Source organism: Chenopodium quinoa, unplaced genomic scaffold, assembly GCF_001683475.1.
Source record: "Chenopodium quinoa cultivar QQ74 unplaced genomic scaffold, ASM168347v1, whole genome shotgun sequence".
NCBI lineage: Eukaryota > Viridiplantae > Streptophyta > Magnoliopsida > Caryophyllales > Amaranthaceae > Chenopodium > Chenopodium quinoa.
Window position 1 is genome coordinate 125,938 of NW_018744235.1, and position 16,822 is coordinate 142,759.

The following is a 16,822-nucleotide window of genomic DNA, read 5'->3' on the forward strand; positions in this document are numbered from 1 at the left end:
TCATTTGATTCAATTAGCTTTGTTTGAATGTGTTTGACTTTCATTTGATTCAATTAGCTTTGTAGAATGTATTTGACTTTCATTTGATTCAAATAGCTTTGTTTGAATTTGTTTGACTTTCATTTGATTCAATTAGCTTTGTTGAATGTATTTGACTTTCATTTGATTCAAATAGCTTTGTTTGAATGTGTTTGACTTTCGTTTGATTCAATTAGCTTTGTAGAATATATTTGACTTTCATTTGATTCGAATAGCTTTGTTTGAATGTGTTTGACTTTAATTTGATTCAATTAGCTTTGTAGAATGCATTTGACTTTTCATTTGATTCAAATAGCTTTGTTGGAATGTCTTTAACTCTCAATTGATTCAAATAGCTTTGTTTGAATGTGTTTGACTTTCATTTGATTCTAATAGCTTTGTTTTAATGTGTTTAACTTTCATTTGATTCAATCAGCTTTATAGAATGTATTTGACTTTCATTTGATTTAATTAACATTGTTTGAATGTGTTTGACTCTCATTTGATTCAAATAGCATTGTTTGAATGTTTTTTACTTTCATTTGATTCAATTAACTTTATAGAATGCATTTCACTTTCATTTGATTTAAATAACTTTGTTTGAATGTGTTTGACTTTCATTTAATTCAAATAGCTTTGTTTGAATGTGTTTGAATTTCATTTGATTCAATTAGCTTTGTAGAATGTATTTGACTTTCATTTGATTCAAATAGCTTTGTGTGAATGTATTTGACTCATATTCGATTCAACTAGCTTTGTTTGAATGTGTTTGACTTTCATTTAATTAAATTAGCTTTGTAGAATGCATTTCACTTTCATTTGATTTTAAATAACTTTGTTTGAATGTGTTTAACTTTCATTTGATTAAAATTGCTTTGTTTGAATGTGCTTCACTTTCATTTGATTCAATTAGCTTTATAGAATGTATTTGACTTTCATTTGATTCAAATAGCTTTGTTTGAATGTGTTTAACTCTCAATTGATTCAAACAGCTTTGTTTGAATGTGTTTGACTCTCATTTGATTCAATTAGCTTTGTAGAATGTATTTGACTTTCATTTTATTCACATAGCTTTGTTTGAATGTGTTTGACTTTCATTTGATTCAATTAGCATTGTAGAATGTATTTGACTTTCATTTGATTCAAATAGCTTTGTTTGAATGTGTTTGACTTTCATTTGAATCAATTAGCTTTGTAGAATGTATTTGACTTTTATTTGATTCAAATAGCTTTGTTTGAATGAGTTTGACTTTTATGTGATTCAATTAGCTTTGTAGAATGCATTTCACTTTCATTTGATTTAAATTGCTTTGTTTGAATGTGTTTGACTTTCATTTGATCAAATAGCTTTATCTGAATGTGTTTGACTTTCATTTGATTCAATTAGCTTTGTAGAATGTGTTTGACTATCATTTGATTCAATTAGCTTTGTAGAATGTATTTAACTTTCATTTGATTTAATTAACTATGTTTGAATGTATTTGACTCTCATTTGATTCAAATAGCTTTGTTTGAATGTGTTTGACTTTCATTTGATTCAATTAGCTTTGTAGAATGTATTTGACTTTCATTTGATTCAAAAACCTTTGTTTGAATGTATTTGATTCATATTTGATTCAAATTTGAATGGGTTTGACTTTCATTTGATTCAAATAGCTTTGTTTGAATGTGTTTGAATTTCATTTGATTCAATTAGCTTTGTAGAATGTATTTGACTCTCATTTGGTTCGAATAGCTTTGTTTAAATGTGTTTGACTATCATTTGATTCAATTAGCTTTTTAGAATGTATTTGACTTTCATTTGATTCAAATAGCTTTGTTTGAATGTGTTTTACTTTCATTTGATTCAATTAGCTTTGTAGAATGTATTTGACTTTCATTTGATTCAAATAGCTTTGTTTGAATTTGTTTGACTTTCATTTGATTCAATTAGCTTTGTTGAATGTATTTGACTTTCATTTGATTCAAATAGCTTTGTTTGAATGTGTTTGACTTTCGTTTGATTCAATTAGCTTTGTAGAATGTATTTGACTTTCATTTGATTCGAATAGCTTTGTTTGAATGTGTTTGACTTTTATTTGATTCAATTAGCTTTGTAGAATGCATTTGACTTTCATTTGATTCAAATAGCTTTGTTGGAATGTCTTTAACTCTCAATTGATTCAAATAGCTTTGTTTGAATGTGTTTGACTTTCATTTGATTCAAATAGCTTTGTTTTAATGTGTTTAACTTTCATTTGATTCAATCAGCTTTATAGAATGTATTTGACTTTTATTTGATTTAATTAACTTTGTTTGAATGTGTTTGACTCTCATTTGATTCAAATAGCATTGTTTGAATGTTTTTTACTTTCATTTGATTCAATTAACTTTATAGAATGCATTTCACTTTCATTTGATTTAAATAACTTTGTTTGAATGTGTTTGACTTTCATATAATTCAAATAGCTTTGTTTGAATGTGTTAGAATTTTATTTGATTCAATTAGCTTTGTAGAATGTATTTGACTTTCATTTGATTCAAATAGCTTTGTGTGAATGTATTTGACTCATATTCGATTCAACTAGCTTTGTTTGAATGTGTTTGACTTTCATTTGATTAAATTAGCTTTGTAGAATGCATTTCACTTTCATTTGATTTTAAATAACTTTGTTTGAATGTGTTTAACTTTCATTTGATTTAAATTGCTTTGTTTGAATGTGTTTCACTTTCATTTGATTCAATTAGCTTTATAGAATGTATTTGACTTTCATTTGATTCAAATAGCTTTGTTTGAATGTGTTTAACTCTCAATTGATTCAAATAGCTTTGTTTGAATGTGTTTGACTTTCATTTGATTCAATTAGCTTTGTAGAATGTATTTGACTTTCATTTTATTCAAATAGCTTTGTTTGAATGTGTTTGACTTTCATTTGATTCAATTAGCATTGTAGAATGTATTTGACTTTCATTTGATTCAAATAGCTTTGTTTGAATGTGTTTGACTTTCATTTGATTCAATTAGCTTTGTAGAATGTATTTGACTTTTATTTGATACAAATAGCTTTGTTTGAATGTGTTTGACTTTCATTTGATTCAATTAGCTTTGTAGAATAAATTTGACTTGAATTTGATGCAAATAAAATTCTTTGAAAGTGTTTGACTTTCATTTGATTTAAAAAGATTTGTAGAATGCATTTCACTTTCATTTCATTTAAATAGCTTTGTTTGAACGTGTTTGAGTGTCATTTGATTCAAATAGCTTTGTTTGAATGTGTTTGACATTCATCTGATTCAATTAGCTTTGTAGAATGCATTTCACTTTCATTTCATTTAAATAGCTTTGTTTGAACGTGTTTGACTTTCATTTGATTCAAATAGCTTTGTTTGAATGAGTTTGACTTTTATGTGATTCAATTAGCTTTGTAGAATGCATTTCACTTTCATTTGATTTAAATTGCTTTGTTTGAATGTGTTTGACTTTCATTTGATCAAATAGCTTTATTTGAATGTGTTTGACTTTCATTTGATTTAAATTGCTTTGTTTGAATGTGTTTGACTTTCATTTGATTCAAATAGCTTTATTTGAATGTGTTTGACTTTTATTTGATTCAATTAGCTTTGTAGAATGCATTTCACTTTCATTTGATTTAAATAGCTTTGTTTGAACGTGTTTGACTTTCATTTGATTCAAATAGCTTTATTTGAATGTGTTTGACTTTCATTTGATTCAATTAGCTTTGTAGAATGTATTTGACTTTCATTTCATTCAAATAACTTTGTTTGAATTGGTTTGACTTTCATTTGATTCAAATAGCTTTGTTTGAATGTGTTTGAATTTCATTTGATTCAATTAGCTTTGTAGAATGTATTTGACTCTCATTTGGTTCGAATAGCTTTGTTTAAATGTGTTTGACTATCATTTGATTCAATTAGCTTTTTAGAATGTATTTGACTTTCATTTGATTCAAATAGCTTTGTTTGAATGTGTTTGACTTTCATTTGATTAAATTAGCTTTGTAGAATGTATTTGACTTTCTTTTGATTCAAATAGGTTTGTTTGAATTTGTTTGACTTTCATTTGATTCAATTAGCTTTGTTGAATGTATTTGACTTTCATTTGATTCAAATAGCTTTGTTTGAATGTGTTTGACTTTCGTCTGATTCAATTAGCTTTGTAGAATGTATTTGACTTTCATTTGATTCGAATAGCTTTGTTTGAATGTGTTTGACTTTTATTTGATTCAATTAGCTTTGTAGAATGCATTTGACTTTCATTTGATTCAAATAGCTTTGTTGGAATGTCTTTAACTCTCAATTGATTCAAATAGCTTTGTTTTAATGTGTTTAACTTTCATTTGATTCAATCAGCTTTATAGAATGTATTTGACTTTTATTTGATTTAATTAACTTTGTTTGAATGTGTTTGACTCTCATTTGATTCAAATAGCATTGTTTGAATGTTTTTTACTTTCATTTGATTCAATTAACTTTATAGAATGCATTTCACTTTCATTTGATTTAAATAACTTTGTTTGAATGTGTTTGACTTTCATATAATTCAAATAGCTTTGTTTGAATGTGTTAGAATTTTATTTGATTCAATTAGCTTTGTAGAATGTATTTGACTTTCATTTGATTCAAATAGCTTTGTGTGAATGTATTTGACTCATATTCGATTCAACTAGCTTTGTTTGAATGTGTTTGACTTTCATTTGATTAAATTAGCTTTGTAGAATGCATTTCACTTTCATTTGATTTTAAATAACTTTGTTTGAATGTGTTTAACTTTCATTTGATTTAAATTGCTTTGTTTGAATGTGTTTCACTTTCATTTGATTCAATTAGCTTTATAGAATGTATTTGACTTTCATTTGATTCAAATAGCTTTGTTTGAATGTGTTTAACTCTCAATTGATTCAAATAGCTTTGTTTGAATGTGTTTGACTTTCATTTGATTCAATTAGCTTTGTAGAATGTATTTGACTTTCATTTTATTCAAATAGCTTTGTTTGAATGTGTTTGACTTTCATTTGATTCAATTAGCATTGTAGAATGTATTTGACTTTCATTTGATTCAAATAGCTTTGTTTGAATGTGTTTGACTTTCATTTGATTCAATTAGCTTTGTAGAATGTATTTGACTTTTATTTGATACAAATAGCTTTGTTTGAATGTGTTTGACTTTCATTTGATTTAATTAGCTTTGTAGAATGTATTTTACTTTCATTTGATTCAAATAGCTTTGTTTGAATTTGTTTTACTTTCATTTGATTCAAATAGCTTTGTTGAATGTGTTTGACTTTCGTTTGATTCAAATAGCTTTGTTTGAATTTGTTTGACTTTCATTTGATTCAATTAGCTTTGTTGAATGTATTTGACTTTCATTTGATTCAAAAACCTTTGTTTGAATGTATTTGATTCATATTTGATTCAAATAACTTTGTTTGAATGGGTTTGACTTTCATTTGATTCAAATAGCTTTGTTTGAATGTGTTTAAATTTCATTTGATTCAATTAGCTTTGTAGAATGTATTTGACTCTCATTTGGTTCGAATAGCTTTGTTTAAATGTGTTTGACTATCATTTGATTCAATTAGCATTTTAGAATGTATTTGACTTTAATTTGATTCAAATAGCTTTGTTTGAATGTGTTTTACTTTCATTTGATTCAATTAGCTTTGTAGAATGTATTTGACTTTCATTTGATTCAAATAGCTTTGTTTGAATTTGTTTGACTTTCATATGATTCAAATAGCTTTGTTGGAATGTCTTTAACACTCAATTGATTCAAATAGCTTTGTTTGAATGTGTTTGACTTTCATTTGATTCAAATAGCTTTGTTTTAATGTGTTTAACTTTCATTTGATTCAATCAGCTTTATAGAATGTATTTGACTTTTATTTGATTTAATTAACTTTGTTTGAATGTGTTTGACTCTCATTTGATTCAAATAGCATTGTTTGAATGTTTTTTACTTTCATTTGATTCAATTAACTTTATAGAATGCATTTCACTTTCATTTGATTTAAATAACTTTGTTTGAATGTGTTTGACTTTCATTTAATTCAAATAGCTTTGTTTGAATGTGTTTGAATTTTATTTGATTCAATTAGCTTTGTAGAATGTATTTGACTTTCATTTGATTCAAATAGCTTTGTGTGAATGTATTTGACTCATATTCGATTCAACTAGCTTTGTTTGAATGTGTTTGACTTTCATTTGATTAAATTAGCTTTGTAGAATGCATTTCACTTTCATTTGATTTTAAATAACTTTGTTTGAATGTGTTTAACTTTCATTTGATTTAAATTGCTTTGTTTGAATGTGTTTGACTTTCATTTGATCAAATAGCTTTATCTGAATGTGTTTGACTTTCATTTGATTTAAATTGCTTTGTTTGAATGTGTTTGACTTTCATTTGATTCAAATAGCTTTGTTTGAATGTGTTTGAATTTCATTTAATTCAATTAGCTTTGTAGAATGTATTTGACTTTCATTTGGTTCGAATAGCTTTGTTTAAATGTGTTTGACTATCATTTGATTCAATTAGCTTTTTAGAATGTATTTGACTTTCATTTGATTCAAATAGCTTTGTTTGAATGTGTTTGACTTTCATTCGATTCAATTAGCTTTGTAGAATAAATTTGACTTGAATTTGATGCAAATAAAATTCTTTGAAAGTGTTTGACTTTCATTTGATTTAAATAGATTTGTAGAATGCATTTCACTTTCATTTCATTTAAATAGCTTTGTTTGAACGTGTTTGAGTTTCATTTGATTCAAATAGCTTTGTTTGAATGTGTTTGACTTTCATCTGATTCAATTAGCTTTGTAGAATGCATTTCACTTTCATTTCATTTAAATAGCTTTGTTTGAACGTTTTTGACTTTCATTTGATTCAAATAGCTTTGTTTGAATGAGTTTGACTTTTATGTGATTCAATTAGCTTTGTAGAATGCATTTCACTTTCATTTGATTTAAATTGCTTTGTTTGAATGTGTTTGACATTCATTTGATCAAATAGCTTTATTTGAATGTGTTTGACTTTCATTTGATTTAAATTGCTTTGTTTGAATGTGTTTGACTTTCATTTGATTCAAATAGCTTTATTTGAATGTGTTTGACTTTTATTTGATTCAATTAGCTTTGTAGAATGCATTTCACTTTCATTTGATTTAAATAGCTTTGTTTGAACGTGTTTGACTTTCATTTGATTCAAATAGCTTTATTTGAATGTGTTTGACTTTCATTTGATTCAATTAGCTTTGTAGAATGTATTTGACTTTCATTTGATTCAAATAGCTTTGTTTGAATGTGTTTGACCTTCATGTGATTCAATTAGCTTTGTAAAATGTATTTCACTTTCATTTGATTTAAATTGCTTTGTTTGAATGTGTTTGACTTTCATATTATTCAATTAGCTTTGTAGAATATATTTGACTTTCATTTGATTCAAATAGCTTTGTTTGAATGTTTTTTACTTTCATTTGATTCTATTAGCTTTTTAGAATGTATTTGACTTTTATTTAATTCAAATAGCTTTGTTTCAATGTGTTTGACTTTCATTTGATTCAATTAGCTTTGTAAAATGTATTTAACTTTTATTTGATTTAATTAGCTTTGTTTGAATGTATTTGACTCTCATTTGATTCAAATAGCTTTATTTGAATGTGTTTGACTATCATTTGATTCAATTAGCTTTGTAGAATGTATTTAACTTTCATTTGATTTAATTAACTTTGTTTGAATGTATTTGACTCTCATTTGATTCAAATAGCTTTGTTTGAATGTGTTTGACTTTCATTTGATTCAATTAGCTTTGTAGAATGTATTTGACTTTCATTTGATTCAAAAACCTTTGTTTGAATGTATTTGATTCATATTTGATTCAAATAACTTTGTTTGAATGGGTTTGACTTTCATTTGATTCAAATAGCTTTGTTTGAATGTGTTTAAATTTCATTTGATTCAATTAGCTTTGTAGAATGTATTTGACTCTCATTTGGTTCGAATAGCTTTGTTTAAATGTGTTTGACTATCATTTGATTCAATTAGCTTTTTAGAATGTATTTGACTTTCATTTGATTCAAATAGCTTTGTTTGAATGTGTTTGACTTACATTTGATTCAATTAGCTTTGTAGAATGTATTTGACTTTCATTTGATTCAAATAGCTTTGTTTGAATTTGTTTGACTTTCATTTGATTCAATTAGCTTTGTTGAATGTATTTGACTTTTATTTGATTCAAATAGCTTTGTTTGAATGTGTTTGACTTTCGTTTGATTCAATTAGCTTTGTAGAATGTATTTGACTTTCATTTGATTCGAATAGCTTTGTTTGAATATGTTTGACTTTTATTTGATTCAATTAGCTTTGTAGAATGCATTTGACTTTCATTTGATTCAAATAGCTTTGTTGGAATGTCTTTAACTCTCAATTGATTCAAATAGCTTTGTTTGAATGTGTTTGACTTTCATTTGATTCAAATAGCTTTGTTTTAATGTGTTTAACTTTCATTTGATTCAATCAGCTTTATAGAATGTATTTGACTTTTATTTGATTTAATTAACTTTGTTTGAATGTGTTTGACTCTCATTTGATTCAAATAGCATTGTTTGAATGTTTTTTACTTTCATTTGATTCAATTAACTTTATAGAATGCATTTCTCTTTCATTTGATTTAAATAACTTCGTTTGAATGTGTTTGACTTTCATTTAATTCAAATACCTTTGTTTGAATGTGTTTGAATTTCATTTGATTCAATTAGCTTTGTAGAATGTATTTGACTTTCATTTGATTCAAATAGCTTTGTGTGAATGTATTTGACTCATATTCGATTCAACTAGCTTTGTTTGAATGTGTTTGACTTTCATTTGATTAAATTAGCTTTGTAGAATGCATTTCACTTTCATTTGATTTTAAATAACTTTGTTTGAATGTGTTTAACTTTCATTTGATTTAAATTGCTTTGTTTGAATGTGTTTCACTTTCATTTGATTCAATTAGCTTTATAGAATGTATTTGACTTTCATTTGATTCAAATAGCTTTGTTTGAATGTGTTTAACTCTCAATTGATTCAAGTAGCTTTGTTTGAATGTGTTTGACTTTCATTTGATTCAATTAGCTTTGTAGAATGTATTTGACTTTTATTTGATACAAATAGCTTTGTTTGAATGTTTTTGACTTTCATTTGATTCAATTAGCTTTGTAGAATGTATTTTACTTTCATTTGATTCAAATAGCTTTGTTTGAATGTGTTTTACTTTCATTTGATTCAATTGGCTTTGTAGAATAAATTTGACTTGAATTTGATGCAAATAAAATTCTTTGAAAGTGTTTGACTTTCATTTGATTTAAATAGATTTGTAGAATGCATTTCACTTTCATTTCATTTAAATAGCTTTGTTTGAACGTGTTTGAGTTTCATTTGATTCAAATAGCTTTGTTTGAATGTGTTTGACTTTCATCTGATTCAATTAGCTTTGTAGGATGCATTTCACTTTCATTTCATTTAAATAGCTTTGTTTGAACGTGTTTGACTTTCATTTGATTCAAATAGCTTTGTTTGAATGAGTTTGACTTTTATGTGATTCAATTAGCTTTGTAGAATGCATTTCACTTTCATTTGATTTAAATTGCTTTGTTTGAATGTGTTTGACTTTCATTTGATCAAATAGCTTTATTTGAATGTGTTTGACTTTCATTTGATTTAAATTGCTTTGTTTGAATGTGTTTGACTTTCATTTGATTCAAATAGCTTTATTTGAATGTGTTTGACTTTTATTTGATTCAATTAGCTTTGTAGAATGTATTTGACTTTCATTTGATTCAAATAGCTTTATTTGAATGTGTTTGACTTTCATTTGATTCAATTAGCTTTGTAGAATGTATTTGACTTTCATTTGATTCAAATAGCTTTGTTTGAATGTGTTTGACCTTCATGTGATTCAATTAGCTTTGTAAAATGTATTTCATTTTCATTTGATTTAAATTGCTTTGTTTGAATGTGTTTGACTTTCATAATATTCAATTAGCTTTGTAGAATGTATTTGACTTTCATTTGATTCAAATAGCTTTGTTTGAATGTTTTTTACTTTCATTTGATTCAATTAGCTTTTTAGAATGTATTTGACTTTCATTTAATTCAAATAGCTTTGTTTCAATGTGTTTGACTTTCATTTGATTCAATTAGCTTTGTAGAATGTATTTAACTTTTATTTGATTTAATTAGCTTTGTTTGAATGTATTTGACTCTCATTTGATTCAAATAGCTTTATTTGAATGTGTTTGAGTATCATTTGATTCAATTAGCTTTGTAGAATGTATTTAACTTTCATTTGATTTAATTAACTTTGTTTGAATGTATTTGACTCTCATTTGATTCAAATAGCTTTGTTTGAATGTGTTTGACTTTCATTTGATTCAATTAGCTTTGTAGAATGTATTTGACTTTCATTTGATTCAAAAACCTTTGTTTGAATGTATTTGATTCATATTTGATTCAAATAACTTTGTTTGAATGGGTTTGACTTTCATTTGATTCAAATAGCTTTGTTTGAATGTGTTTGAATTTCATTTGATTCAATTAGCTTTGTAGAATGTATTTGACTCTCATTTGGTTCGAATAGCTTTGTTTAAATGTGTTTGACTATCATTTGATTCAATTAGCTTTTTAGAATGTATTTTACTTTCATTTGATTCAAATAGCTTTGTTTGAATGTGTTTGACTTTCATTTGATTCAATTAGCTTTGTAGAATGTATTTGACTTTCATTTGATTCAAATAGCTTTGTTTGAATTGTTTTGACTTTAATTTGATTCAATTAGCTTTGTTGAATGTATTTGACTTTCATTTGATTCAAATAGCTTTGTTTGAATGTGTTTGACTTTCGTTTGATTCAATTAGCTTTGTAGAATGTATTTGACTTTCATTTGATTCGAATAGCTTTGTTTGAATGTGTTTGACTTTTATTTGATTTAATTAGCTTTGTAGAATGCATTTGACTTTCATTTGATTCAAATAGCTTTGTTGGAATGTCTTTAACTCTCAATTGATTCAAATAGCTTTGTTTGAATGTGTTTGACTTTCATTTGATTCAAATAGCTTTGTTTTAATGTGTTTAACTTTCATTTGATTCAATCAGCTTTATAGAATGTATTTGACTTTTATTTGATTTAATTAGCTTTGTTTGAATGTGTTTGACTCTCATTTGATTCAAATAGCATTGTTTGAATGTTTTTTACTTTCATTTGATTCAATTAACTTTATAGAATGCATTTCACTTTCATTTGATTTAAATAACTTTGTTTGAATGTGTTTGACTTTCATTTAATTCAAATAGCTTTGTTTGAATGTGTTTGAATTTCATTTGATTCAATTAGCTTTGTAGAATGTATTTGACTTTCATTTGATTTAAATAGCTTCGTGTGAATGTATTTGACTCATATTCGATTTAACTAGCTTTGTTTGAATGTGTTTGACTTTCATTTGATTAAATTAGCTTTGTAGAATGCATTTCACTTTCATTTGATTTTAAATAACTTAGTTTGAATGTGTTTAACTTTCATTTGATTTAAATTGCTTTGTTTGAATGTGTTTCACTTTCATTTGATTCAATTAGCTTTATAGAATGTATTTGACTTTCATTTGATTCAAATAGCTTTGTTTGAATGTGTTTAACTCTCAATTGATTCAAATAGCTTTGTTTGAATGTGTTTGACTTTCATTTGATTCAATTAGCTTTGTAGAATGTATTTGACTTTCATTTTATTCAAATAGCTTTGTTTGAATGTATTTGACTTTCATTTGATTCAATTAGCATTGTAGAATGTATTTGACTTTCATTTGATTCAAATAGCTTTGTTTGAATGTGTTTGACTTTCATTTGATTCAATTAGCTTTGTAGAATGTATTTGACTTTTATTTGATACAAATAGCTTTGTTTGAATGTGTTTGACTTTCATTTGATTCAATTAGCTTTGTAGAATGTATTTTACTTTCATTTGATTCAAATAGCTGATGTAAAAACTAGTAGATGAAATTAGTTTAAACAAGTTAATGAATCAAGCTTAAGCAAAGGATTGATTTTAGGTTGGGGTTTAGGTATGTTTATGTAGAATTTAGGTGTAGGTTTGTAAGGATTACTCACTTAACAAACAAGGATATGAAGGCAAGGATTTCTCACTCAACCTACTAAGTTCAAATTGTATGGAAGGATTACTCACTTAACCACTCAACCTCTTCAAGTCTAACTTGGTACAAAAACCGGTTATTTCACAAACAAATAATCAGTTTTTAAGTTCAAGCAAAAGCTCTTTTTCATTGGTCAAAATCTCCTTACAAACTACAATTACATGCCTTTTATAAGCAACTAAAAGAACTAACAATCATTGCTTAACTTAAAGAAGCAAACTGATTTATTAAAGCTTTAAACAACGAAAATGAAACTAAGCCTAAATTACGTCTAAGTGCAGCAGCCTCTTAGTCTTCATATGCCCCTTAACGTCCTTATTAAACGCATGTAAATGAGCTAAGCAAACAGCCACAAATTCAGCAAGAAAACCGTTGGAGGTGCATTTGTAACCCCTCCTTGATTCACGCCCCTTTCATTATTCATGCATTGAAGTTTCTCCTTGAGTTCCTCTCAACTGAAATGGCTGTTCAAAATGCTTCAATTAACGTGCTTAATGAGCAATTAAGCAAGTAAATCCATGATTAAAACCAAACGGACCATGGGCAGCAAAAGAATCCAAGGTTTGGTCTTCAAATGATTTCGCAAGTATCACTTCTTTGGATGAACCGTAACTTGGACTTGTGCTTGGACTTGGATGAAAATTGTGACTAGGACTAATAGGACTTTCGTGATTTGCATCATCCTCCCCTTCTTCGAAAGGAGTTGTCCTCAACTCGTCATCTTCTAAATAAGGAGCTAGGTCACCAATATTGAAAGTTGATGAAACTCCAAATTGCCCTCCAAGATCAACTTTTTATGCATTATCATTGATTCTTTCCATGATTTGAAAAGGACCCTCTGCCCTTGGCATCAACTTGTGCTTTCGTTGCTTAGGGAATCTTTCTTTTCGAAGAAAAATCCAAACAAGATCACCCACTTCGAATTTTCTCACATTGCTCAAGTGTTTGTTTGCTTGCTTCTTGTAGGACTCGTTAGCTTTCTCAATGTTCTTCCTTACTTCTTTATGAATATTCATCATGAACTCAACATGCTCCTTGGCTGTCCCATGAACAAATTTGTCCTTAGGAATTGCAATGTAATCAATAGGAACATAAGGATTGACCCCATAAACAATTTCGAATGGTGAGTACTTCGTGGTTTTACTTGGAGTTCTATTGTAAGCAAATTCAGCATGAGCTAGCTTTAGATCCCAATCTTTCCCTCCTTTGTTCACTAAGGCACGCAGCAATGTTCCAAGAACTCTATTCACCACCTCAGTTTGACCATCCGTTTGTGGATGATGGCTAGTTGAGAAAAGTAGCTTGGTACCCACGAGCCTCCATAATGACTTCCAAAAATGGCTCACAAACATTGTATCACGATCTGAAACAATGGTTCTAGGCAAACCATGTAACTTAGCCACCTCCTTGAAAAAAATTGAGCCACGTTATAAGCATCATCCACTTTTTTACAAGCAATGAAATGGGCCATCTTCGAAAATCGATCAACAACCACCATGATTGAATCTTTTCCACGAGCTGTTCTAGGCAAGGCCATGATGAAATCCATACTCAAATCCTCCCAAGGTCTTTCGGGAATTGGCAAAGGCTTGTATTCACCTCTATGAAAGGTCATTTTAGCCCTTTGCCAAGTAGAACATCTAGCTAGGATTTGGTGCACGTTAGCTAGCATCTTTGGCCAATAAAAATGACTTTGCAAGATCTCTAGGGTCTTTTGAATACCCATATGACCAGCAAGGCCTCCTCCATGAGCTTCCCTTATCAATAAGTCACGAATTGCCCCTTTAGGAACACAAAGTTTGTTTCCTTTGAAAAGAAAACTATCCACCATCACGAATTGACCATTTACTCCATGTTTGCAAGCTTCAATGATTTCCATAAGTTCATGGTCATCTTTGTAAGCTTCTTTCATAATTTCAAAACCAAGGACCTTAGCTTCCATGATTCCAAGTAGGGTATGCCTCCTTGACAAAGCATCAGCCACAATGTTGGCTTTCCCTTGCTTATATTTCGTAGCAAAATTGAAGGATTGAAGGAACTCTACCCACTTAGCATGCCTAGCATTCAATTTTTTTTGGCCATGTATGAACCTCAAAGACTCATGATCCGAATGCAAGATGAATGGTTGTGGCCTCAAATAATGTGACCAATGATCTAAGGCTCGAACCATGGCATAAAATTCTTTGTCATAAGTGGAATAGTTCAATTTCCCTTGGCTCAATTTCTCACTAAAGTAGGCAATGGGTTTTTTCTCTTGGATTAGGACAGCCCCTATTCCCTTCCCACTTGCATCACACTCAACTTCAAAGGGTTTCATGAAATCAGGTAAGGCTAAAACAGGTGCCTCACACATCTTTTTTTTCACTAGTTCAAACGCCTCTTGGGCTTGAGGGTTCCATTGGAAGGTTCCTTTCTTTGTACACTCGGTGATAGGAGCCATAAGGGTACTAAAGTTCTTAATGAACCTTCTATAGAAAGAGGTTAGTCCATGAAATGAACGAACTTCAGTTATGGTTTTTGGGATAGGCCACGAAGCAATGGCTTCTATTTTGCTTGGATCCACCTTGATTCCATCTCCTGAAACAATGTAACTAAGAAAAACAATTTCGGTTAGCAAAAAATGACACTTCTCCAACTTCCCATACAATTTTTTCTCCCTCAAAGTTCTAAAGATTTCTTCCAAGTGCCTCAAATGATCTTCCTCATTTGTACAATATGATGTGATTTTTAGTCCGAAAACTAAGCCTCACAAAGATATGAATCTAACCTAATTCTATACAGAAAATTCACCAAGAATTAAGCAAGAAACTTAGATTAATTAATCAAGAATCCACCTAATTAATCAACCTAGGTGATTGTTTTAACTAAAACAAACAAAACAGCAAATTGGAATCCACCAATCAAGAATTTAAGTAATCCAACTTAAACAAAAGCAATAAGAAATATTATTATGAATGTATGATTAAACTTGTATATTATTCGAAGATTACAACCCTATATTTATAAACTCAATCAATTATCCTAATCCCACTTGAATTAGAATTCTAATCCCCTAACAAAAACCCACGGATTGCATAACTTAATCAAGTTTAGATAACTTTGATTTAGTTATTTAATCCTACTTAAACTCTAACTACTCTTAAGATAAAACTTGCCTATTTTATCCTAACTCAAGCTTGCACTCCAAGCTATTATTGACGCCTACTAGACTAAAACAATTCCTAATGCAATTAGAAATCCTAAGTGCTTAAAACAAGAAAAACCCTTTCAAGTGAAAGGTAAAAACTTGTAAGCAAAAACCTAAGAAAGCTTTTAAAGAAACCTTAAAGAACTATCAAGAAGCTTCAAGAACTCCCAAGAACGCCACCATACAAAGCGTGGCTTTGTCTTGATGCCCCCGATAGTAAGTTTGACCTATTGAAGAAGCTTCCAAGTATAGATTCATGCTTTCTTGACTTTCTTGGAATAATTCTTCAACATGCTCATCGTTCACATTGATGCACGCATCATCCTCCCCTTCTTCAAAAGAATTTGCCCTCAAATCTTCAATAGCACCATCTGGCAAATACTTCACCAAATCCCCAATATTAAATGTTGCGCTTACACCATATTCTCCCGGCAATTCAAGCTTATATGCATTCTCATTGATCTTCTCAATAATCTTGAACGGCCCCTCACTTCTTGGCATCAATTTATTCTTTCGTTTGTTAGGAAATCTCTCTTTTCTCAAGTGTAGCCACACCAAGTCGCCAACTTCAAAACTTTGTGGCTTTTTGTTCTTGTTAGCTCGTGCTTTGTAGAGTTCATTGACACGTTCAATCCTAGCTCTAACTTGTGCGTGTAGCTTTATCATGTACTTGATTTTAGTCTCGGCATCCTTATGAATCACTTCCCCTTTTGGAATTTCAATTAAATCAATGGGCATTTTTGGATTGACACCATAAACAACTTCGAATGGTGTGTGTTTTGTGGCATAAGTAGGTGATCTATTGTAAGCAAACTCGGCATGAGCAAGCTTAATATCCCAATCTTTTTGTGTGTTGCTCACTAGTCCACGTAGAAGCACACCAAGAGTTCGATTTGTTACCTCCGTTTGTCCGTCCGTTTGCGGGTGATATGATGTACTAAATAACAGCTTCGTTCCCACCAACTTCCATAGTGATTTCCAAAAGAAACTCATGAACTTTGTATCACGATCACTCACAATACTGTTCGGCAACCCATGTAGTCTCACCACTTCCTTGAAATACAATTCCGCCACTTTCATAGCATCGTCCACTTTGTGACAAGGTATGAAATGAGCCATCTTGGAAAATAGCTTTGAACCATGCAATTCGTCTAACAAATCATCAAGTCTAGGTATAGGAAATCTATACTTGATGGTTATGTTGTTCACACTCCTACTATCAATGCACATACGCCAACTCCCATCTTTTTTTGGAACTAACAATGTAGGCACGGCACATGGGCTCATACTCTCTTTCACGTAGCCTCTTTGCATCAATTCCTCTATTTGACGTTGCATTTCCTTTGTTTCTTCCGGATTACTTCTATATGCTGCCTTGTTAGGTAGTGGAGCTCCCGGAATAAGATCAATTTGATGTTCAATACCACGAATTGGTGGTAAT

General features: G+C 29.1%; 1 protein-coding gene across 1 annotated transcript in view; it reads right to left on the reverse strand.

The window, feature by feature from the left end:
* LOC110694068 overlaps positions 1-16,461 on the reverse strand; it is a 54,340-nt gene extending 37,879 nt beyond the window's left edge. The window contains exons 1-2 of the mRNA XM_021871222.1: positions 16,196-16,461; positions 14,125-14,251 (exon numbers count right to left, since the gene is read on the reverse strand). Coding sequence (XP_021726914.1) covers positions 14,125-14,251; positions 16,196-16,461 — 393 coding nt within the window. The remainder of the gene's footprint in view (positions 1-14,124; positions 14,252-16,195) is intronic.
* Positions 16,462-16,822: the final 361 nt, after the last annotated feature.